We start from the raw sequence: 23,910 nt of genomic DNA, 5'->3' as shown, positions 1-23,910 counted from the left end.
GCACCAGCACAATACCATTCCACATCTACCACACTCCCACCCAACCCATCACACCAACCCATCACACCAACTCTACCACCCACGCCACTCCCACCCCCCACAAAACCGATCATCGACCCAGACACGCGTTATTTCCCCCTCTACACGGACCAAAACACACGCGTTCAGACAGACCTGACACGTGCAGCTTGTTAGTGCTTACGCTGTCTCCATCCATGGCTCGGTTCCCCTCTCGCCATCATCCCACGCTCGTTGGTAATTTCTCCGAAAAGGAGCACGGATCATGCCTTGTTTCGGATGTCGGTTTTCTCTGACATGACGGAGCGGGACGGGTCATGCGAGGTGTGGGGGGAGGGTGTTTCGGGGGAGATGAGGTTAAGTGGTGGGTGGTTTGGAGGAGGAAGTGGTAGGGGAGTGAGGGAGTAAGGGAAGGAATGCTGGGGTGGTTTGGGTGGTGTGGGTGGTGGGTAGAGGTGTATAGGAAATGTTGTAGAGGATTTGGTGTTTCGAAGGGTTTTCTCTTGTTAGTAGGAAGTGCGGATTGACGAATTCGATGTCGCTTCTTACTTCAGACTTGCTTTTGCAACATAGGTTCCAAGGGGACGGATTGTGCATGTGAGGTATGGCATGAGTAGCATTAACCTAAGAGATAGCCCCATCTGGATTGAGGTTTCCGTCAGGTTGTCAGGTCATGATGCTTGTGTATGTTTCGATGTGTCCTACATCTAGGTCTAATATTCGCCGTAGCTACTTTTGAGACGGACTCACCTTGTGGGCAAGGTATGAGTTTCGGAATTTCGAGTGGCTCGTCTTTGTGTCATCGCTGTATCAAGGGATAGAGTGGGCTTGAACGAGGCATCATACCACGCTTAAATCATGAACTAGAGGGGGGAGCGAATATGAAAGGGTCATATCGCTGTACTTTTCGTGTATTCCCTCTCTACTGCATTTCTTCAGGTATTAAAAGCCTTAATAACCTATTAGCAACTAAATCATATTGATGAAACTCTACAGTGCTCACCACACACAGTCGCGTTGACAGCTATAAGTGGGTCTTAAAGTCAAGACACCAACCACCTGGGCAAGTATGTACAAGCAGCGACCTCAAAATCTCAGCCTTGACGACAGTTAGCGCCAATCACCTCCTCTCGGAGCCGGATCATTGCTGAAAGACGGATCACTACCTCGGGATATTCTGATCTACGCATAGATTCAAGTTGAGTGCGTGGGCTCTCAGGTAGAGCTTGTGGAAATGTGTATGGCACATTTTGAGGATAGTGTGAAGAAGGACAACGGGAAGATGAGTAATCCGTTTCAGTGTCTTCGTCCGCCAGATGAGATGTGCTTTTTCTGGTCTCCAATCAGCGCTATAGCTTTACTGTATAGTATGCCAGAGGCGACGCCCCGATTCGAGTCGTTGATGCCAGTGCTACTGCTGTTGAAAGGCATACTGTTAAGTTTCGTCCACTGCGAATCCGTAATTGCGTGACGTGCGACGCTAACACCAACATTTCCTAAGTTGATATATTACACGTCACTATACATTGTCACCCGTCACTGAAATCCACATCTCGGTCCCGCATGCACGTCTTGATCTCCGATACTAGACCTCGCAAGATCTGCAACCGCATAACACGGCATCCCACATACTTCAATATCAATCAAGACCAAAAAGGAAATGTTTCAACATCACCGGGAACTGAGTTCGCGAAACACTGCACTCAGTCAAGTGCTTACGCTGACATTGATCCCAGGTCGTAGGATCGATCCCTAGGTCCACTCTCGCAAAAGCTTTTCCCTTGGACGCCTGAACAGACTAAAGCAGCGGAGACACCATGAGCTAGCAGCATTGTGGCTGCAGGATCGTGAGATTGCCCTATTGCAAGGCTAGAGACAAACAAGTGTCACAAGATGCGTGTCGACATTACGCCCTACGCATCCAACAGACTATGCTGCAAAGGGCTTCTGCGCCGTCATGGAATCCACCATATGGGAAGATATAAGCGATTCCAATAAACAAAGAAAAGACAAATCGAACGGAAAATTAAGCTGCTAGCATGCATGTGATGCAGTACGTGATATATCGCTGAGTAGATGCGCGGGACGATGCTGACGCGCGCAGATCGGAAGCGAGGCTTACTGTTACCGTTTAGTCCGCTCTTTGAGGCAGGGTTCGATATTTGTTCGCGTGATTACCCGTTCGTGCTCACTCATTGGCATCTTAAAGAAGAGGCTGGCTGGAGGGCGCGTTTAGTGGCGGCAGTTGGACGGCCTGTACCGTAGTATTAGCGGATATCTGAACATGTAGTAAAAAGCTAAGACATGAACGGGTGAGCGTTTGAGGAGATAATGTAGGGCTGGGATATACTGCATTGCGAAGCGGCGGAGCGTAGATGGCATGCAGTGCCAAGCGGTGGATAGCATCAGCGCTTCCATGAGTTGGAGAAGTTGGAGACAACGTATGGCTCTTGACTGCTGTATAGTATCATACTCGAAACGGCGTACTTTTGAGCAATGTTCCTCATTGCATACACACCCAAGTGCCCAAGCCGTTGCGATGCTTGGCACAGCGGATGTCGTTGAGAAGGGCATCCTTCCTGAGTTAGCACATCGCCAAGACTCCTATCGTGTCACCACCCGCGCAGATATGAGATGACTCAGTAGATGCGATGTGGTGACAAATGGTATAAGCGAAAGGGTGAACAGGCGGGGTGCGCCATTGCGTGGTAACAACGAGCTGTGTGCCCTTGTCACTTCCTCTCTGCCCCATAGAGATCGGTCACAGTGCCATTACTGTCAGATTGCCTGCAAATCGTTCGATCACAGTATAGCTTGTCCTTGTTTAGGCTTGCGTAGCGAGGATTTGTACCTGTCACGACACGTGCCGGTCTCGGAAGTGATTGGATACACAGCGTTGGTTGTTATACCAAGATCTCGGGGTACCACGACTTGCTGAACATACTGATAAGCAACTTTGGCGTAGATGAAGGGTCATAACACAGCATATGGGTTGGTGTACGGCTGACATGGGCCAACTGAGTGAGCTGATCATTGCCTCTTCATCATGAGCACACCAAATCCGAGAGCCATGAGTTAATATCTGGCCCCGAAACTTTGAGGATGGATGCAGCGAACTAGAACCCCACCTCAATTGGGAGTAGCCAAGACCAGACATACAAACTTGCATGAAGACAGCTTAGATCGGTATAGGAGTTACTGCCGTCTTACAGGCTCCCAAGCCACTTCCGCACGATGTCTGCACAAGCGAAGTGTGCCAGGCTGAATTCTGCGAGTACATCTGCAGTGTGTGAGCGTTTGTGACTGAAAGTAGCACCTGTCGAACGGATGAATGTATCCGATCATCCCCGTCACACTGGTAGCGATTAACGTCCCTGGGCGAAGAGTACCAAAGGGCGAAAGATCTGGTTTGACCGTAACTATAAGCAGATGATATGCGTGACACGTATGACATTCGGTAAGCATGGCCTTTGAACCGGCCGCTAAAAGCTGACTGCATCGTCTTCGAAGGATCTAAGGCCGGCGGCCGTGGGGTCCGTCGCTGTTCGCATAAGCCGATCCTGCCTGCTGCCGGGCGAAATGCGGGTATGAATTACTCCAAGGTGACGGGAGCAACGACTGGTCTGTGACATTGACCATTGTCGATATTAGGACGCGCTCTGCGTCTAAGGATTTCCGCTAGGCACGGACGGAAAGTTTGCAGGGTTGTTCAGTCGTTCGCGATTCCGTTTGGCAATCTCAGCATTCCGCAGCTTGTCTAGACGCATTTGATAGAAGTTCCTGTGCAGGGTCAGTATGTAGCTGGAGCAAGGAGTCTGTGAATGCGGCCCCACTTGTTGAGTTGGTATATGCGCGGGCCAAGTTCAGCCTGGGCTTGGTCCTTGGTTTTGGAGAGCTCCTTGATCTGCATAAGGAGTTAGCACAGTGATGAAGTGAAGGTGCATATCACATGCTTTGTCGTCTTTGGCTTGCTCATCCTGCTTGTCCTCTTCTGCTTCTTTGCCTTTGGCCTCCTTCTCTTTCTCCTTGTCTTTTTCCTTATCTTTCCCCTTCCGCTTTTCCCGCTTAAGCTTCTGCTTCTCCTCGTACTCTTTCTTCACAGCTTCGATCTCACGATCCAGCTCTTCTTGCTTCTTCTGGTCTGCGACTCGTTTGGCTTCATCCGCTTCCGGTTGACAGAATCCACGGTCGACCAAGTGTCCAGGACATATGTAAAAGAAGTCCTTCAGAGAAGTCAGTATGGTTGAATTACAGCCTACCATTCGTCGTTTCGCACCTTGTTGGTAGGAGTAATCAAAACACTGGTAGATGGCTTGTAGCAGATCCAGCAAGCCTTCGCGGCGTTGTCCGCCACACGACGAAGATGCCACAGATTCTCCATCGAGATTCCAAATTGTGTTCGCGGTTGTTGTCTACGTCGGTAACAGAAGCGCGCGAGTGCGCAAAGTACCTAGGTATCTAGTATGACGCAGAACGCAGTAAAACAGCAACAGACTAGTCTCCTGGTTACTCTAAAGTCTATGCTACTCCAGAAATCAACCGAGTGATATGAATACTTGATGCAGTCTGGGTTCGTAGTGACGAAAAAGGGCGTAGAGGTTAGTAGTTGTGATGAAGGGTGGCTGTGCGAGAGATGCCAGCATTGAAACTAGGCTCGAAGCAGCTTAGTCAGAGTCACTTTGAGGCAACAACGATCAATCCAACGAATAGATTCCCACCATCAGTGTCATCGATGTTTCTGAGTTCCTCTCGAACTCTGAGGCACTGTAATTCCAGCCTCAGAATCTATCCGACCCTTAATCTGCGCCCTTTCAGCCCCATCGGAGCTCTGTCTAGCAATTTTGCAAGTGCGTCATCACGTTTTCCGTCTTGAAAGAGAACATCTCAACTTATATATCCTGTACTAATGCACGTCCTAGCCATAAGACAATTCAGCGGGAATCTAAAATTAAACATACCCAACATGGCAACAGAAGCCCCTCAACTCAAATACATCGATGTCGGTCCGCATCCCACCACCTTACCCCATCTACCACTAACCCACCCCAGATTGGCATCAACTTCACAGACCCCATCTACCGAGGAGAATACCACGGCACCAAACGGCACGAAGATGACTTCGAAGACGTTATACAACGCGCCGTAGATGCCGGCTGCAAGAAATTCATGGTAACAGGTTCCGACCTCTCAGAATCCAAACACGCCGTTGAAATCGCCAAAGCGCACCCAGGACAATGCTACGCCACCGTGGGTGTACATCCCTGCTCAGCAAAACACTTCGATACGCATCCTGGAGGCCCATCGGAACTGCTATCTGCGCTGAAGAGTCTGGCGCTTGAGGCCAAAGAAGCGGGCCATGCGGTGGCGTTTGGCGAGATAGGACTTGACTATGATCGACTGTTCTTGACGGCGAAGGAGCCGCAGTTGAAGTACTTTGAGGCACAGTTGGACATCGCGATTGATGTACAGCTACCACTCTTCCTCCATTCGCGGGCTGCGAGCGAGGACTTTGAGAAGATTCTCACGGCGAAATTGGAGCAGTTGCCGAAACGGGGGCTGGTGCATAGTTTTACTGGAACGGCAGAGGAGATGAAACGGCTTGTTGATCTAGGATTCGATATCGGGGTTAACGGGTGTAGCATGAAGAGTGAGTCTTTTCGAGCCTGTCGCGACTGCTTATTCGGCTGACTTGGTTTTCTAGCCGATGAGAACATCGAAGTCGTCAAGCAAATACCACTTGAGCGTCTGCAGATCGAGACGGATGGCCCATGGTGCGAAATGCGACCTAGTCATGCATCGGCCAAGTATCTGCAAGACGCACCGCCGCTACCAAAGGCCGTCAAGAAGGAGAAGTTCGCCAAGGGCATGATGGTCAAGGGGCGGAATGAGCCAGCTACGATACCACATGTGGCACATGCGATTGCAAAGATCAAAGAGATCACCGTGGAGGAGGTTTGCGACGCGTAAGTATATCCTATCCCTTCTGAAATGTACAACAGGACAATGCTAATCATGATGTAGAGCATGGAGGAACTCGATCAAAATGTTTGGACTTGGTGAGACAGCGTAACCCCATCACACCTTACTTGGTATAGACTATGCATATAGAAGATCGATTTGTACAAGAGGAATCTGCTCCCTCGAAACTCGCAGATAAAACGACCAATCACTAGACCGCACATCCCAAAACACACTCTACTTCCTGTACCACATCCTGGTGATCTTGGTATGCCTCATCTTCTTCTGCAGTTGGAAGATTCCGTACATGAGCGCCTCGGCAGTAGGCGGGCAGCCGGGTACGTAGATGTCTACTGGCACGATCCTGTCGCAACCTCTTGTGACCGAGTAGCTGTAGTGGTAGTATCCTCCTCCGTTGGCGCAGCTGCCCATGGAGATGACCCATCGGGGGTCAGGCATCTGGTCGTAGACCTGTCGCAGCGCTGGCGCCATCTTGTTTGTGAGGGTTCCGGCTACAATCATGACGTCGGACTGTCGGGGCGAGGCACGGAAAATAATACCGAGACGATCCTGATCGTATCGTGGGGTGGACAAGTGCATCATCTCGACGGCGCAGCATGCGAGACCAAAAGTCATGGGCCATAGGGAGCTCTGGCGGGCCCAGTTGGCTACTTGGTCGAGTGTGGTCCTGTTGCCGCACGTTAGCCTGTGCCTTTGTACATCCCATCCTGTCGCCCTGTCTCATGCTCCGGGGCCTTTTCAAGATATCACATACAATGCGTATTGCATAGCACCCTTCTTTCCCTCCTGACTCGGCAATGGCACCTCAACTCGCGCGGACTTCATCGGTGGTGGCGCTCCAGGGTTGCCGGGAATCGTCGCGGGCGTCTTCATGGTCGTGGCCCTATCCGAAGAGCTCGAGGAGAGGAAAGCAGCGCTTCCGGCGCGGAAGGGCATGAGCGCCGTCGCGGGTTTGGCTGTCCACACTGTCAGTCCCGGTCGGCGGCGAGCTTTCGGGGTGGCGGGGACAAACCTCGCAGAGCCATTGAGGCCGCAGACCGTGTTGTCGAGAACATGATTGCGACAGACACAAGGGAAGGGAGGGAGGGAAGGAGTGGAGAGGCGAGATGTGGGGTGGCGGTCGAGGAGTCGCGAAGTTGTGTCGATGAGGTAGGTGCAGCAAAGTGCTTGGCGGAAATCGATTAGTCGTCGATTTTGGTGGCGTCTGATAGGTTAGCCGGCGATCGCTCCTCCCTCCATCACCCTTTCGGTCTACGTCGGCCAGCCTACTCCGCATACTCCCAGATCCACCAAACCTATCCAAGCTTGTGATATCGTTCAACATGTCAGGCCGGGTAAGAGTGAAAGTTCCAAGGACTTGAGGTATGCGCTGATGACTGTCCCAGGTCCCGTCCATTGCGTGCATCGGCGTAATTGGCAAGCATGTTAGTACACGTGGTATGCATCTCCAACCTAGATAGAATTAACCCTTTTGGTAGAACAACCCCCTCCATATATCACTTTTCCCAGCAGAAGAGAGGGCGCCACTGGAGTTCCAGTTCCTTCTTTCGTCATGTCTAGACATCTTCGAAGCCCGCCTACCACACAAAACAGCAGATCAAGACTTTGGTCTTCTCCAGGCCGTCGATGAGAGGCTAGCAATGTATGGATGGCTCACCAATACCGGAGTCAAGTTTGTAATTGTGGTCGACATGGAAGGGAGGCCAGCTACTGCGCTTGACAGCAAGACTTCGACTGCCGTTGGGCTGCGAGATGCAGATATGAAACCCGTAAGCTTGAAGCTATCGAGATAAGCGTTATTTTCTAACATCAATTAGGCGTTTAGAGCGTTGCAGACAGCTTACATCAAGCTGTTAAGAAACCCGTAAGACTCCAGGACGATGCTCGGTTGAGACCCATACTGACTTTGGTGCCATTATGTAGGTTCTACGACCCAGATGAGCACTCTCCAGTCACAGCAAATGCCGAGCAAAGGATCGGCTCGACTCAAATCACAAGTCGGAAGTTCATCCAAGAAGTCAAAAAGATAGCCGACGCATGGTCTCCAGGCGTCACCAGCATTTGATTCAACCTTATACCAAGCACGATACCATGTTGCATCAGGCCGGCGTTTATAGCAAATATTCGATTTCCACGTTCTGATTGCCAACCTCCCTTCGTTCGATGCCGCGTACCACGTCGATAAAATATCGGGACTTCCCAAAAGCGCTAGCGCCGATTGCAGTCTAGTCCAATGTCATGGCAGATCACCTCGGCCATATCGAACACTCAAACATCATGCCATATAGACTTTGACTCTTCCAACCAATGACTACCAATGCCTTCCACCGGTGTTACCATCACCAACCCCTTGGTGCTCTATCGCAGTCTCATTGCTACACAGAAGATCCGACCTGATCCTGCGCAGCATCGCCTGGGTATGACGTCTACCATTTAGACGAAACTAGTGTGAGGATGTACTAACATGAATTACAGCATTACATTTACAGAAGCTCTACGACCGTCTGATTGACTATGAACCGAGTGTAGAGTATTCCAAAAGACTCCAACAACTTACCAGAGCTGTCGATGCGGGTCAAGATGCATCATCATCAACGGATACCCATGTCAACCGCTTCGGTAGAAGGGGCGTGTGGACATCTCTCCTTGCGCAAAAAGACAAGAGAGACTCTGTAGCACTGACGCGCGTCCTAACCAGCCACGATGAAGCCATGCAACTGCAAAGTCCAAAGGGCCTCATGCTCCACGGCGAGGTCGGGACGGGAAAATCCATGCTCATAGACCTGTTCCAAGACTGTCTACCAAACCGCAAGAAGCGACGCTGGCACTTCAACACCTTCATGCTCGACACCATCTCGCGTCTCGAGCAACTCCGTATGTCGAGATCGCTAGTCGCCGGCCCGGGAGCAACTCACGACGAATATTCCCTACTCCTCGTGGCACGCGACCTCATCGAGAAGTCTCCTATCCTCTTCTTGGACGAATTTCAACTCCCAGATCGTGCGGCTAGTAAGATTTTGTCTAATCTTATGACATCCTTCTTCCAGCTTGGCGGCGTGCTCATTGCGACTAGTAACCGCATGCCGGAAGAGCTGGCCAAAGCCGCAGGAATGGAGTTTTCGCGCCCAGTAAACCGCCTCAGTCGCCTGGGATGGAGTATGAGCAAGAGCACGTATACGCGCAGAGACGATGGAGCGGGCCAGATGGGAGAGTTCGCCGCGTTCTTGGAGGTGCTTAGGGCGCGGTGTGAGGTTTGGGAGATGGAAGGAAAGAAGGATTACAGAAAGATCGAGAGGGAGGAAGAAGAGGAGAGGAGGGATAGTGTTCAGATGCCTGCATCCGAAGCTCTCGCCAGCACCACGTCAACTTCAACTCCAGTAGCTGGGGCGACAGGTACCGCAGAAGTCTCCGACGCACCAACAGACTCCAACCCATCAACCTACCTCCCGAAGAACTACCTCATCCAACCCACCACGGCCGAAAACATGATCGAATTCGGAGAATCTTTCAACACAGTTGTCGAGTCCGCAACCAACCACTCCTACCCCATCCCCTGGGAACCCGCAACACTCACCGTGTACAACCGGCCCTTAGAGATCCCCGCGCAATACAACGGCGTAGCATTCTTCACATTCGCAGAACTCTGCGGCGCAGTCCTCGGTCCCGCAGACTACATCACGCTGGCATCCACCTACCACACGTTCATCGTAACCGACGTGCCAGTCATGGGTCTGCTAATGAAAAGCGAAGCACGACGTTTCATCACACTCCTCGACGCCATGTACGAAGCCCGCTGCAGACTAATAATCACCGCAGCCGCCGGCCCAGACGGAATCTTCTTCCCCGCCAAAATCCCCTCCTCTGCATCCAGCGAACCAGGCCAAGAAACCCTAGACTCCGACGCCGTGTACCCAGAGACCTATTCGGAAATCTACCAAGACCTCAACTCACCCTTTCGACCAAATATCTCTTCCTACTCTTCCGACACGCTGGCTGAAGACGCACTCGAAGACGACCCGCCGAACCGGTCTCGCCAGGCGGGCACGTCCTTCACGGACGAACGCAAGTTTGGGCCTGGCAGCCCTGACTTTGCGAATATAGGGGGCTTGACGGGTGAGGATGAGAAGTTTGCGGTTAAGAGGGCCGAGAGTCGGATTTGGGAAATGTGTTCGAGGAAGTGGTGGGAGAGGTTTGCTGCTGCTTCGTCTGCATCGGCGACGGGTATGGAAAGTGGAGACGGGACCGGTTGGTGGAGGCCGTTGCCGGTGGAGTCGAGACATTGGGAGAAACCTTTTTCTGCTGTTACATCTCGTCCTGCCCCTGCTGCCACTCCAGCGCCGGCCCCAGATTCGCTACCGCCGAATACTAAGATCCTGTCAAGAGATGAGCTGGAAAAAGACCGACAGAGGGAAATGGAGGATATGTTCAAGCATGGGGCGAGTCCGTTCCGGACGCATCCTGATGCGCCCCCGAAGTTTAGCTGGACGCATGCTTGGGGTATGATGACGTGGGGGAAGAAGGCTGGAGCTTGGGGAAAGGGAGTTGAGGGATTGAAGGAGAGGAAGGATGGAGATGAAGTGGATGGTGAAGAAGGGAAAGAGGCTGGCGAGGAGAAGGAGAAGAAGAGGGAGTGAGGTGGAGTTGTTGAATGGTTGGATAGGTAGTTTGGTATACGTTCGTAATAGACATGAAGACGAATGTTCCTGTTAATCATCCTTATTCGAACCACGGATCTAGTCACTGGATATTTCCCTTGTTTACTACAAACGCTTCCAGTGCGGAGATGGCAGCCCATAACCTGTTCTCCGCCTCCTTGAACACAACACTCCTGGGTCCGTAAAAGACCTCATCGGCAACCTCCTCAGGATGCCTAGGCAAGCAGTGCATGAAGCTCCAGTTGTCCTTGGCACCACCCCGTTTCGCCAGCTCAGATGTAATCTGGAAGCCTGAGAAGGCTCTTAGGCGTTTGGCAGTCTCCTCTTCCTGGCCCATGGACACCCAAGTATCTGTTACGAGGATATCAGCGTTCTTGATGGCTTCTTCGGGTGTGTTTGTCTCGAGCAATTTTCCCGGGTGGGGAGAGGTCTGCGCAGCGTGGGAGATGACTTCGCGCATGGCTTGGGGAATCTCGTAGCCAGCGGGGGTTGCGACGGCGATGTCGATGCCGAGTTTTGTTGCGCCGATGGCTAGATCGAAGAGGACGTTGTTGGCGTCTCCTATCCATGCAATCTTCAGACCTTCGAGACCGAGAGAGGTGGAGGATGTGGAGGGGTAGATTTCGGCCATGGTGAGCAGGTCGGCGATGATCTGGAGGGGGTGGTAGAGGTCGGAGAGGGCGTTAATGACGGGCACGCTCGAGTGCTTTGCGAGGTCGGCTACGTCGGAGTGAGGGCCTACGCGGGCTACAATGGCGGCGGTCATGCTGGAGAGGACGAGTGAGGTGTCGTAGAGAGACTCATTGACCTGGAATGCTGTGTCAGCGGGCACTCAGGATATGGAAGGAACGATCGTACACCAAGTTGGATATCGTCCTTGCCGAGAAACATGGGAGAGCCTCCAAATGCCGCGATTGCGCCTTCTGTCGATACCCTCGTGCGCGTGCTCCGTTTGCTGAAGGTCATTGCGACGGTCCTGCCTGCCAATGCCCCGCGCATCGAATGCGGCACCTCGCCTGTCTGCTTGATTGTCGTCTTGTGTTGGTGTGCATTTTGGACGAGCGTGGTCAGTTCAGCAGGCGTGAGGTCTGCTATGGAGAGGAGATGTCGGGGTGCGAATGGCGATGTCGGCGGTGTCGCTGGTGAGGTGGAGTAGCAGCGGCGCAAGCTCCGCAGAGCAGCGGGCGAGGGACGGAAAGCGGGCATGTTGCTTCAATGGCGTGTCCGCAGCTATGCAGAGTGAATGAAAGAATTTATATCGTCCCAACAGCAGGCAATTGAGTCACAGGCGCGGGCCTGTCAGCAGTGAATTATTGTGAAAGCACACTAAGAGGTGACGCATGTTTGTGGAGACGCTGGGGTCGGGGCTAGCGGCCGCGGCAGGCACGGGCACACGTCGCTCCTGGGCGTCTTATCCGGCCCAGGCAGTGGCTGAGTTCATGACGAGACGATGAACAAGACCCTCCACCACCCGTCAACCGCCCTGTTTCCTCTCTTCCCTTCACCTCGACCCGTCCATCTCTCCGCATGTCATGTCCCTCGCCTGGACGCCCCTCCGTCTGAAGATGGACAACCCCGAAGAGGAGCAGTGGGGCTCCGCCGCCAACACCCGCAACTCTAGTTCGCGCCCGGCCTCGCACAAGTCCGCCCGCTCGTCGCGCTCAGCACGCTCGCAGCAGTCGAGTCGCACCACCGAACAGACGCCGCTCCTGTCGCAGGAAGACCGCGATGAGCACGACAGACCAGACGACGCGGAAGCCACGCCCGCGACACGCTCGTTGCTGCGCTCGCTCAGTGGCTCCTCAGATAAGAGCGGCAGTGGCAAAGTCCCGCTGTGGAAGAAGCGATGGCCGAGCATACTGGCTCTGATCCTGCTATGTCTGCTCGTCGTCTTCATCATGCTCGGCTTCCTGGCCAAGGAGAGCATCGAGGAGTACTCGATGCAGGCCGCCGACTTCAAGCCCACCAAGCTTTCCATGGACGGCCTGACGGACCACGGCGCGAAGGTGCACATAGAAGGCGACTTTACCATGGACGCGAACAAAGTGAAGAAGCAGAGCGTGCGCAACCTCGGCCGCTTCGGCACCTGGATTGCGCACGAGGCTGAGACGGGGCCCTTCGATGCCGACGTCTACCTGCCCGAGTACGGCAACGTCTTGATTGGCACGGCCAAGATACCTGGCTTAAAGGTAAACATCAGGAATGGCCACACGACTCATGTCTCGTTCCTTGCGACCGTCCAGCCTGGTTCGCCCGACGGTATCCGCAGCGTCGCCAACGACTGGATCGATGGCCGACTGGGGCAGATAAGGCTCAAGGGCAAGGCTTCAGTCCCTCTCAAGTCTGGATTGATCAACATTGGCGAGCAGCTCATCGAGCAGTCCATGGTCTTCCAGGGCGGCGACATTCCCACTCTTCCTCACTACAACATCACGAAACTCAACCTCGGCGAGGCCAAACATGGGCAAAAGGGTCTCGGTGCCGACGCCTCTATCGTCGTGCAGAACGACTTCCCTGTCCAGATCACGCTGCCTCCAGTAGCTGTCGACGTGGGCATTGAGGGCTGCTCGGCATCCGACAAGCACATCATGCTTGGAACCGCGCAGACTGGGCAACTCGAAATCAAGCCCAACTCAGACGTCAAGGTCGATGTCACTGGCAACGTCGATAAGCTCTCAGATCGCATGACTGAAGTCTGCCCCAACTCGGCCAAGTCTCCGCTCGACGCCTTCTTAGGCGATTACATGAAGGGCCAAGACGCGACCATCTACATCAATTGCTGCAAGTTCCCTGACCCAGCTACACCCGACTGGGCCCGTGAGCTGCTCAAGGACATTACCGTTCCGGTTCCGTTTGCCGGAAAGTCCATGGGAAGCCTCATCAAGAACTTCTCTCTTGCCGATATGCACTTCAGTCTGCCCAATCCTTTCGCTGAGCCTGGCACACCTGAAGCCCGTCCCAAGATCTCTGGTATCGTCAATGTCGACATCGGACTACCCCACGAGATGAATTTCCCCGTTGATGTCACCCAAGTCAAAGCTGATGCAGATATCTACTACCACAAGAAGAAGCTCGGAAAGATGAACCTTGAAAAGTGGCAAAAGGCAAACTCCACCCGCATTGAAGGCCATGGCTCCGAAGGGCCCTCCCTCCTTGTTCAATCCGTTATCAAGAACGCACCCATTGAGATTCTCGACGATGACCTCTTCAGTGAGGTCGTGCAAGCTCTGCTCTTCGGCGGCAAATCAATTCTGATGGACCTCAAGGCTGCGGTCAGCGTTGGCGTGGATACGCCCATGGGCAAACTCGCAGTGCGAGGCATTCCGGCGCAAGGTGTCGTACCAGTCAAACGTTCGTAACCAGTTCGTGATCCAAGTTTGGCCGCGGTTCCTGCAATTAGCTAACTTTTGGCGTTCAGCGATTCGTGGCGGCAAAGACGCTCAGCCCGGTGACGGTAAAGACGAGGCGAGCAAAATTAATGTACAGGTTGGCAATCTAGCCATTGTCGAAACTTCGCCCACTTCCCTTACCATCACGGCCCTCGTCAACTTTACGAATCCTTCGAAATACTCCGCTACGGTCCCTTACTTTAACATCAACATTCTAGCCAATGGCTCTCACATCGGCAGTGCGACGGTTAAGGATATGGAGGTTTCCCCTGGTAACAACACGAACAAGCTTGCCTCTGTCCTCTGGGATCCCTACACATACGGGGGTGACAAGGGCAAGAAGATCGGAGCAGAACTGCTCTCCCAGTACATCTCAGGTATGTTCATAACGACCACCACCACGCATTCAATTACTAACGCAGCCACCAGGCTACAACTCCACGATAACCGTACAAGCTCACGAAAAGTCCGTCCCAGCCGTTCCCTTCATCGGCCGCTTCCTCTCGCAATTCCCCATCGAACGCCCCATGCCGCACATGTCCACCCCCAAGAAACCCGACGACGGCTCCAACCCTGACCCAGACGATGATGGCAGATCTCACTTCATCCGCGGCACCACCATGCACCTCATCACCAGCACCGCTGTCTTCACCCTCGCCTCCCCCTTCCGCTCCACCACCATGTACATCACCAGCATGGACGCAACCGCCTACTACGAAGGCCACACTGCGGGCAAAATCGTCTACGACTCGCCTTTTGCTGTTCCGCCTGGCCTGTCGGAATCACCTCGCCTGCCCGTGGACTGGTCGTTTGGTAGTCTTGGTTACGAGGCTATCAAGAGGGCGCTGGGTGGGCAGTTGAAACTCAGTGCTTTTGCGTATGTGGGTGTGAGGATTGGAGAATGGAGGGAAGATATTTGGTTCAAGGGTGGGAAGATTGGTGCGAATGTTAGGCTCTGAGTGGTTGTTGAGAATGTTGTATTCGTGTGTATACTTGGATGGGTTGGACTGTATACGCCTGGTCGCGTTGGTTGGGTTACATCTACAAAGGCAGGAACGGCGTTGAGGTTCTCGAAATTGGCTACTATAACGCTCTTGACGTATCAATAAGACATATTTCCATTTTATGAATATCCGTGTTCCGGTTTCTGGGTGTTCTTCACTCCACGAGTACACCTCGTGATGTCTTTCGCATTGGGCACGTTGTCTGCATGAACAATCGCTTCTCATTCTCAGCGTCATGGCAGCTAGCGCCATATATTTCGTTACGCCTTCTGCCAGCGAACTGGAAACCCATCTCTTGCCACGGACCAGGCAGCCAGCCCTCATTGTAGACATTAAGACTCGTGTCGTATGTGCGCCGTATCATTCCGACCTAACCAGAGGTTCGACCAATCCATCATCCAGCCGACCATTCGATCAAGCAACCTTCCATCCAGCTCCAATCAAGACCAAAGACAAGAAAACGCCCAGTATGCAATAGCAAAAAAGATTGATCCCGACCTATCTCAAACACCATGTCCGATATGCAAGCCCGAATATGCCCGTCCGTTGCCAAAGGAAAAAAGAGTGAAATCCGGACAAACGCCGTCGCTAATAGTATGCAATACAAAACAAAAAGATCATTCTGGCAAGTACAAGTATAGAAAGCGGTAGAGGTAAAGGGGAGAATACGTACTTACGTTGCTGTGCATCAGCATGACTTGTGTAGGCGAAGTCAGAGGTACGTTACGGTCGATGCGTCGTGGGTAAATTACACACGTCGACTGGTCTGGCTGAGCAAGCGATCAGCCCGCTCGAAGACGTTGAGCGTGTTGGAAGGCTGAGAGACGCGAGGCGTGTTTGGGACAGTCGCTTGAGCAGCTGCTCCTAAGGCGGCGCTGAGGGGTGTCGCCGGAACGGGTGTGCCGTACCCACCCGAGCCTTGCGACCCGAAGCTTGCATTAGAGTATGGCTGCGCGGAGAAGACCGAAGCCATCGCCGGAATAGACGTGTTGATGGGGCCCGGGAACGAAGGTCCGCCGCTCGAAGACATAGTCCCATTGGGCTGTTTCATGAACCTAGGTGGTTGGACGCGTGATGTGATGGACGACAAGCTCGGTGGACCCATCAACCCAGTATTGCTGCTAGTGAGATGCGACCACGGGCTGTCGTTAATGGCCAGAGTGGCTTCTTTGACCATCTTGTGCAATGGCCGCATGAGCTGTTTGATCTCACCAGAGAGCAGCTTGTGTTCTCTGCCCTGCTGGGTATACGCCGCGGCAAGTTCTTGCCAAGCCTGAAACGAACGTAAGTCAACATCCAGTTCGCGAAACTTCGATTCGAAACAAAACATGGATCAACGTACCCTGATGAAACCCATGCATTGCTGCCAGAACTCGGGTTGGTTCCTAGTGTAGCTGTCTTTGAGCTGCATCTGTGACAAGCGGGCGGCAAGAGGATTTGTCATCTGCTGGACATCATTGCTCTTATCAATGAGGTTCGCTAGTGCCTTTATTCGGGGATCCTCGTTGTCAAGATCGCGTCGCAGACCGTCGAACTGTTCTCGCATCATACGTGTGATCTGTGGCATGGATTGCCTGCAGCTGTCGGATGCATTCCTGAGTTTCGAATAGACTCGGTCGAATTGAGCGTCTTCATCTGCTTCGTCGAAACTGCTGGTCAGTGTGTTCGATCGGGTCATGGACGGCGCTAGTGTTGAGAACGACTCTCCGGAACGCGGCGTGGCGGCGCTGATGCTCGTCAAAGTATTTGATCGACTGTTGTCATTGCTGTGCAGTATAACTGGCGGAGGCATCTGATAGCCGCCGTTGCGCTGGGGCGGTGATGCCTGGAATCGACGATTCACCCTCGATGGGCGTGCGCGCACTGTAGCTACTGGGTCAGGATTGCTGGGCTTGCGCAAAGTTACCGAAGTGTCCTTGAATTGGGCACCCAGGATCGAACAGGCGTTCCTCATCTCGATCATGCTTGCTTGCTGGAGAAACAAGAAAGTCCGCATAATGTGCACGTTGGCATTCTGGGTGATCTCGACGCGGTTCTCGGCGATTGAGAGGCTGATGGACATGAAAGATTCGAGGCACCTTAGCGCATACATGTACACGCTTCGGGAGAGCTTCTGGGCATCTTCTTCGTCCTCTTCGACTAGCCTGTCAAACTTGTGCAAGACTTCGTTCAGCGCTCGGATGTTCAGGTAGGTAGTCGAGTACCTGCGGTAAAAGTCTTCCTTGCGACGCAGGCTTTCTTTCGTCTTGGCCGTCAGCTTGATTGAGCGTACCATGTGTGAGACGCAGTCGTGCAGCTGAGAAATAGCATAGAGAAAGTTCTTGGCGGCTTCAACGACAATGTCCGGCGCACGCGAGTTCCGCCTGTGTTCTCGTACGTCGGATAGTGGACGGTTCGCGAGGGACCTGACGGTACCGGTATCTCCATAAACACCAGCGGTCGCAGGACCTGACAGGCCGTTCGCTGCGGAGTGAGCAGGAACAACAATTCCCTGGCTGAAGCCGCGGAAGTGACTTGTCCGCCGCAGCTCGTCGACGGAACCCAGCTCAGACGTCTTGTTGGTGTATATGCCCATCCGCTTCTGGCGGTGCGACGAAGGCCCTGAACCCTCACTCTGGCTTCGATTACGCTCGTTATTCCCGTTTGTCAAGACCAGCGGCGAAACCGGAGGCTTCTTCGAAACGACGATGCCCGCGCCATTGCCGTTGCTCGTTGTAGAACCGACGCGGTAGTGAGATCGAACCGGAATAGGTGGGACAGGCAGGCCGGGAGAGTCTGCCTTGGCGTCGGAGAAGCCATCGATGTTGCCTACACTGGGCCTGACTGGGAAGCGCCCCCCGTTGGCTCGCTTCGACGGACGCGGCGTCTCCGGGTTGCTTTCGGTCCAGCTCTCGTCCCCAGAAGACTCAACACGCAGCCTTTCCAAATCGGACCGCTGACGCTCCTTTGCAATGTGTTGTCGCATGAAGCGTTTGACTTGTGTGGCTATGACGGCATCGCGCTCGTTCTCGTTTGCGGGTGAGGGGGCGTTGTCCTTGATGGTGCACACGTCGGGCGGGGGGAAGACCAGCTGGTTGCCGTCTAGCTTAAGGACCTGCAAGCTGTTGATCTCGCCCAGACACACAGGCAATTCCTCAATCTTGTTCTTTGCGATTGCCAGCACCTTCAAAGACGTCAAGTTTGCGATTTTGGGCGGGATGACCCTGATCTTGTTCCTGCTCACGTCGAGGATTTCCAGCGAGGTCATCTCGAGGATCTGGGGCGGTGTCAGCGGGTCTTGCCGGCGGAGGGTACTGCGGGGGCCAACATACGGCATTGGGAATCTCGCGCATGGCATTGTAGCGCACGTTGAGGTAGCGGAGGCGCCTGCATTCGATGAGGCGCGAGGGGAGGGTCGAGAGGAGGTTGTGGGAAAGAGCGAGCCTAACAGGTCAATAAGTCTTCTCTACCGCCAACTACAGGCATAGCAGGCGCGGGCGGCAAGGCCGTGTACCTTTCAATCTCGGCCCGGATGACATCGATGACCTCGTCAGGCAGGCGGGCGATGTTCTTGTGGCCCAGGTCAATCGTAATGCCGGGCTGCTGCTGCTGCAGTTCCCGGGGCGTCTCGGCGGCGGCGCGGTGGTTGATGTCCTGGCGGGAGTGCTCAAAGGCCGCCTTGGTCAGGGCCACAACCTCGTCGTCCGAGATGGGCGTGGGCGCGTCGTTGCTCATGGCGAGCGGGCACTTGTCGTGCGCGGCGGGGGTGCTAGAGTCGTGGTGGTGGCATACATGCTGTTCGCGTGCACAGCGACCGTGAAGCTCAAGTAAGTAGGGAGCCACCTGCGGTTGGTTGGTCGTCGCCTAGCCCCTTTCGGCCGTAGCGGCCTGGGCCTGTCAGGTCCCGCTCAAGTCGAAACATCACTGATCAGCTCGGAGCCACCGCAGCGCCCCATCCATGTCCCAGCCCGCTGCTGACACGTCTTGGGCGCTTGAAACGCGTTTTGACTTTGCGCCTGCTTCGAGTGACGCCGAACACCTTCCCCAGCAGAGGCAGGAACGCCGCCTGCCCACGTGACTGGCGAGACCGTTGGCACGGCTGGCCAGTCTCCAACGGCCAAAACGGCCGAAAACCTTAGCCACCCGCGTAATCGACAGGATTCCTGCCGTCCGTCTCCGCATCCCATTCGGCCTTTCTGCAGATGAGACGACTGTCTACACATTCCTAGACACTTGTATATAGAAGCTGACGAGCTGCAATCAGCGTGCGTCTTTACATCTGCGCTAATGCTCAACACCAGATCTGATCTGACATGTCGACGGATCCCATCGTGAACGCTATGCAAGGTACAGGCATCCTCCGATCACGCTAACCCACGCCATGGGATTCTGGCAGCCCGTTCTGCGTCATGATTGAACGTATTTTGGCTGGTTGGGCGGGGACGTGAAGGCTGGGTATCGGGGTATTTTCACATCCTATTTTCCTTTTTGCAGATGCCATGATCCAACCTCACACAACCTGCGATGGACATTGACGACGCCCTACCGCCTGCCATCCGTCGTTCGCCGAGAGCTGCCCTCGAGGCGCAGAAGCAGTACAGAGACCACCGAACTTTTGATTTTGACGAATCCGACGAAGACCTGGATGAAGCAGCCCCACCCCCAATAGCGCGCAGTCGATCTGCTTCAATTGACGGCCAAGCGACATCTCGTCCTGCCTCAGCAGGCCTCAATCCACTCCGAGCGCATCCAGTCGATGCGCCGCCGCCAAAGAATCCAGCCCGCCAGTTTTCTCGTCCCTTTCGAAATGAAGAACCTCAACATGTGCGGTCAGCCGAACCGGATCCCCAACTTGAGCCGCAATCCACACGACGACATCCACGCGGGCTCATATCGTATCGCAACAACAAGAGGGAAATTAGTAACATCAAGCGGTTTCCTCCCCATCTGCGACGCCAGACCTCGCTCGAAACTATCAACTCGGTAAACACGACAGCATCTGATGATCAGAGCATCTATGGCCATGATCCGCCTGAGGTTGAGGCTCCTTCGCCGGATTGGTTTACCTTGGAAGATGATCCGCCGACCAACCCTCCACCCAGTATCATGTCTAAACCGTCTTCAATGAATTCATCAAGTGGAAGCTCGAGGCGAACGTCGACACCCGTAGAGACACCCCTAGAGTACGGGAGTCTTGATCACCACACACCGCAGTCACTATTCCGGAAAATGATGCCTCGGCGGTTGACAGATAAGTCGCAAGATCCTCCTCCCAGCCCTACACGCCTAGTCATAGCAAAGTCAACTTCGGTTGATCGGACGTCCGCCCACATCTCCAGCTTTTCAAGATCAACAACATCCATATCAGAAGAGCAACGGTCTATGCCCGAGGAACGTTCCCTTCAGTCTGTACTAGACAACGTGGAGCGAAGTCGATCTGGCTCAAAGTCAAGCGGAAGCAGCAAGTGGAGTGCGAGCGACTTCGACACAACTACACTGTCCGAAGCTGAACTCAAGAGGTGTAAGAAGAAAGGCATCAACCCAGCCCTGTACGCTGAGATGCGGGCGGCGAAGAAGGGAAAGTGGACTAGTCCCATTGCTGGCAATACCTTCCTTTAGTGTTCATGGCTCGGAGTTACGATACACCTCCGCTGATGCGCCCGACCCTCTGGGAGGTAGGATCCCCCTTACGTACCGGCAGCCGACATGACTTTCATACACTTGCTGCTTTTACGAGTTCCGAGACCATGGCGCGTGGCTTGAGCCCAGCAGCGAGTACACCGTACAAGTCCTCCTTCGGTTGGAAACCTTGTCCTCGTGTCAATGCTTGGCGACCCAATCCCAGACATGTGACGTCCTTCATTCCACCGTCCACGCCTCACTCAGAAACCAACCGCGCGCATCGTGCCGTTCCACGGACCTTCTCGGACGGCGACTATCGGTGAAAGGGATGACATCTCGCCGTCCTCGGGTGTAGCCCTCCACATCGGCGAGAAGGTGTACGGCGAGGTGGTGTACGCAAATTGCTACCAATGCGTTTTCGTGCATCGTCAACGTGTTGGTTTACGGGTTATCATGTTCTAGACACGTTGAACTGGATATTGTGTGCAAGCTCATGCAGATGTCCTTGCGCTTTTTCTGTCGCAGCTGCATTGTGAGCGCATCGTCCGAGTTCCGTCCTTCTCAGATGTCATCGAATGGTTTTGAGTTTATGGTGTATTATATATCTCTTTCATATGTCCAAAGGGCGCATAACGGAAACTGGTAATGGTATTAAGCGATGGAGTCTCGGTTCGTTTCACCATCTACAGATACCAATAGTAATACATCTTATCAAGATCGACTATCGCGAGGTCTACCCTGAACGTGAGAGACATTCCATCAACATCTGCTCACTCGAGCAGAAGTAGCCATGTCGATGTACATAGCCTGGACTACATCAACGTGTACTTGATATCAATCTCGATTGCTTGAGCCATGTTCTGTGCCCGTCATGTCCACGACATCTCGCACTCTCATTGCCATAAGTTGAACCCGCCATGTCTAACAACGACATCAAGGACGCGTCGCGATACTGGCGGCCAGGTAGATGGCCAGAAATGGCTCAAACGAGAGTACACTTGAAAGCGATTCAGACAGCGGCAAAGAAAATGCCAACGAAGCGCAGTCAAACATGAAAAAGAGACCACCCTGAGCGAAGAGTTTGAGTGCCTACACTGGTTAGTCTTCGAAGACACATCTCTTGTCAAAATACGCTCCGACGCATTCACAAAGCACAGCTCCGCACTCCTACCCTTCCTGCTCCACCTCATCGCAAAACAATCCGCTAGTTCATGGTCCTGCCGCAAGATCACCTTCGAACTCCTTGCTCTAACATACATCAAAGCCCCCAGCTACAGGCAACCTCGCCGCCTAAGCATTACCAGTCCAGATAACGGCATTATCATCGTTGCCAATGCAGCTGAATAGCTCTCGCCCTACATTGACAAAAACAGAGAGGACATATCTCAAGTCGTAGGGTTCAGCATGAAGTTTGATCCTCTCGTCACTGACATAGACGACACACCGGTGAATACCAAACTCTTCTTTGTAGGGGCCTCAGACAATGTTATTGACGGGGAATATTACGCTATAGGCGTAGAGATGAATGATAGGATGAGTGTAAACACTGAAAACCAAAAGAACAAAGAAACACAATCCCCAACGGTCTATTCAAGACCAGGGGAAGCGACATAGGGCACTCCCGGATCATGCATGAACCATTTTACTCTAACGGAGACCACACCCAGACATGCATCCGCCTTCTAGAACCCGCGACATAGATTGCGCGAGCATGTGTTGAGCTCAGCCAAATCTGACACATCGTCTTTGTCGTCTATTGACGTCCATGTGGTTTACCGGGGAACAAGGGAAATGGTAAGCAAAATAGATTAAAGCCCTACTATAAGGAAATAACTCGACACACGCGCCCAGACGGCACCATGGCAGTCTACGTCCGGCCCGGATCGGTCAGTCAAGTGGAGTTTTAGGTCTAACCTTCTGCGAGAAACCGAACTCTGACAGGGACGTGGATGTCGAATAACTTTCTGCCATGGACGCGGCGAGCAAGGCGCGAGTGCGGATTAAATGACGTGCTTTCACGTGCCTCGCTATATGCCCAGGTGTATGTGAGTGCATGTGGTATCGTGAGAAACCTAGAGGACCGATAGCCCATGGTGTTGGTATTTCGTTCATCAATTTTCGTCAGCCTCATCGTCGATCGCAGGGAAGAATGTATCGTGGGAACCTTCCTATTGCAGAGAGCCGTGAGAGCAGGCCCGAAGGTGGAGGGCGCGGCGCAACTTGATTAATCTGCTCGGTTTGGAAGGTCTAGAATATTGTTGGGGGTAGGAAGTAGGGGTGATGCCTCATCTGTATGATGTTGTGCTGGTGCTCCAGGCGAAAAGCGCGATCACGATCCACGATCACTGCTGCTCGATCACGATGCGGCATGGGGGTGACGCGGTGTAACGTGCCGCCTTGTCTAGGCTTTTGACATGGTATACACAGATTGTACATGTTTGAATGCACTAGCGACCCGTGTGTGCAGTAGTACGGGCGGAACTTCGAGTTTACATCATGCCGTTTTTGCTGAACATGGTGAGGTTAGTGCAGACACACTTCCCCTACCGATCGTGAGTTTAAGCGGGGCTGAAAAGTGTAAGCAGAGGCATAAGCTATCCGGAATACATCCCATATACATACTCCCACACCGATATACGTACCGAGTAAGAGAGACCCAAAGTATTGGCCAAGCACCAACCAGAGCGAATCGCTTAGTCGGTTATTGTGATGCTATTCATACCAATATCGCCATCATCGATTACTTGCAAGCATGCAAGGCACCATCACAACCTGTTCCTTCTCCATTCCGACATGTGCTCCGATGAATCCCACCACACGCACACCAAGATCAACAAACTGCAGTGGCTGTGAGAGCCCACTATCCTAACGGCAGTTACTGCTTAGCGCCGCTCGTCACACACGATCATGTCTCATGGCGCATGCGATCAGCGGCGTGCTGCTTTTGGCCCTGCTTCCTGCCCCTCACTAGTGTCTTGATCCGCTGACACAGCTGTCTATCTTGACCTCAACGGGAAGGCGACGATCAGTGTGCGCTGCTTTTGTTACGTCCTTCGCGCTAACGGGATAAGGAGAGCTGGCGGGAAAGGTAGAATGCTGCACGCGGGTTGGACGAGCACTTTGCATGCTTGGGCCATACTGCGTCGATTGGTTTGCTTGAAGATTTGTGTCATTACAAACTCGCGATTTCGATGTTCGACATGCAATGGCGTCGGCGGTTCAGCTGCGCCCCCTTAACGTTCGTGCGGGGTCGGGAATGCTAAG

At 53.4% G+C, this 23,910-nt stretch overlaps 9 protein-coding genes across 9 annotated transcripts; 5 read left to right on the top strand and 4 right to left on the bottom strand.

Moving 5' to 3' along the window:
• Positions 1-3,683: 3,683 nt before the first annotated feature.
• On the bottom strand, positions 3,684-4,399 carry J4E79_008304 (uncharacterized protein; the record flags this gene model as incomplete). Its single annotated transcript, XM_049357163.1, has 4 exons — positions 3,684-3,798; positions 3,852-3,922; positions 3,972-4,241; positions 4,295-4,399. The coding sequence occupies 4 exons, from the start codon at positions 4,397-4,399 to the stop codon at positions 3,684-3,686; spliced, it is 561 nt and encodes a 186-aa protein (XP_049208527.1).
• Positions 4,400-4,981: 582 nt separating this feature from the next.
• J4E79_008303 (uncharacterized protein) lies at positions 4,982-6,088 on the top strand (the record flags this gene model as incomplete). Its single annotated transcript, XM_049357162.1, has 4 exons — positions 4,982-5,017; positions 5,068-5,665; positions 5,720-5,981; positions 6,040-6,088. 4 exons carry the CDS (start codon positions 4,982-4,984, stop codon positions 6,086-6,088), a joined length of 945 nt encoding a protein of 314 aa, XP_049208526.1.
• A 125-nt stretch (positions 6,089-6,213) lies between these two features.
• On the bottom strand, positions 6,214-6,933 carry J4E79_008302 (uncharacterized protein; the record flags this gene model as incomplete). The annotated part of the gene is made up of 2 exons (XM_049357161.1): positions 6,214-6,664; positions 6,752-6,933. 2 exons carry the CDS (start codon positions 6,931-6,933, stop codon positions 6,214-6,216), a joined length of 633 nt encoding a protein of 210 aa, XP_049208525.1.
• A 386-nt stretch (positions 6,934-7,319) lies between these two features.
• Positions 7,320-8,062, top strand: J4E79_008301 (uncharacterized protein; the record flags this gene model as incomplete). Its single annotated transcript, XM_049357160.1, has 5 exons — positions 7,320-7,331; positions 7,383-7,421; positions 7,476-7,766; positions 7,815-7,861; positions 7,921-8,062. 5 exons carry the CDS (start codon positions 7,320-7,322, stop codon positions 8,060-8,062), a joined length of 531 nt encoding a protein of 176 aa, XP_049208524.1.
• Positions 8,063-8,314: 252 nt separating this feature from the next.
• On the top strand, positions 8,315-10,631 carry J4E79_008300 (uncharacterized protein; the record flags this gene model as incomplete). The annotated part of the gene is made up of 2 exons (XM_049357159.1): positions 8,315-8,414; positions 8,473-10,631. 2 exons carry the CDS (start codon positions 8,315-8,317, stop codon positions 10,629-10,631), a joined length of 2,259 nt encoding a protein of 752 aa, XP_049208523.1.
• A 103-nt stretch (positions 10,632-10,734) lies between these two features.
• J4E79_008299 (uncharacterized protein) lies at positions 10,735-11,858 on the bottom strand (the record flags this gene model as incomplete). The annotated part of the gene is made up of 2 exons (XM_049357158.1): positions 10,735-11,460; positions 11,511-11,858. The coding sequence occupies 2 exons, from the start codon at positions 11,856-11,858 to the stop codon at positions 10,735-10,737; spliced, it is 1,074 nt and encodes a 357-aa protein (XP_049208522.1).
• Positions 11,859-12,184: 326 nt separating this feature from the next.
• Positions 12,185-15,000, top strand: J4E79_008298 (uncharacterized protein; the record flags this gene model as incomplete). Its single annotated transcript, XM_049357157.1, has 3 exons — positions 12,185-14,003; positions 14,071-14,418; positions 14,471-15,000. The coding sequence occupies 3 exons, from the start codon at positions 12,185-12,187 to the stop codon at positions 14,998-15,000; spliced, it is 2,697 nt and encodes an 898-aa protein (XP_049208521.1).
• A 793-nt stretch (positions 15,001-15,793) lies between these two features.
• Positions 15,794-18,759, bottom strand: J4E79_008297 (uncharacterized protein; the record flags this gene model as incomplete). The annotated part of the gene is made up of 4 exons (XM_049357156.1): positions 15,794-16,318; positions 16,388-18,301; positions 18,357-18,468; positions 18,539-18,759. 4 exons carry the CDS (start codon positions 18,757-18,759, stop codon positions 15,794-15,796), a joined length of 2,772 nt encoding a protein of 923 aa, XP_049208520.1.
• Positions 18,760-19,548: 789 nt separating this feature from the next.
• J4E79_008296 (uncharacterized protein) lies at positions 19,549-20,643 on the top strand (the record flags this gene model as incomplete). The annotated part of the gene is made up of 1 exon (XM_049357155.1): positions 19,549-20,643. The coding sequence occupies one exon, from the start codon at positions 19,549-19,551 to the stop codon at positions 20,641-20,643; it is 1,095 nt and encodes a 364-aa protein (XP_049208519.1).
• Positions 20,644-23,910: the final 3,267 nt, after the last annotated feature.

Source organism: Alternaria viburni (assembly GCF_023758015.1).
Source record: "Alternaria viburni strain BMP 2772 chromosome Unknown scaffold_19, whole genome shotgun sequence".
NCBI classification, from domain to species: Eukaryota; Fungi; Ascomycota; class Dothideomycetes; order Pleosporales; family Pleosporaceae; genus Alternaria; species Alternaria viburni.
The sequence above is the reverse complement of the archived record's forward strand: the minus strand, read 5'-3'. Positions and strand labels throughout refer to the sequence as shown.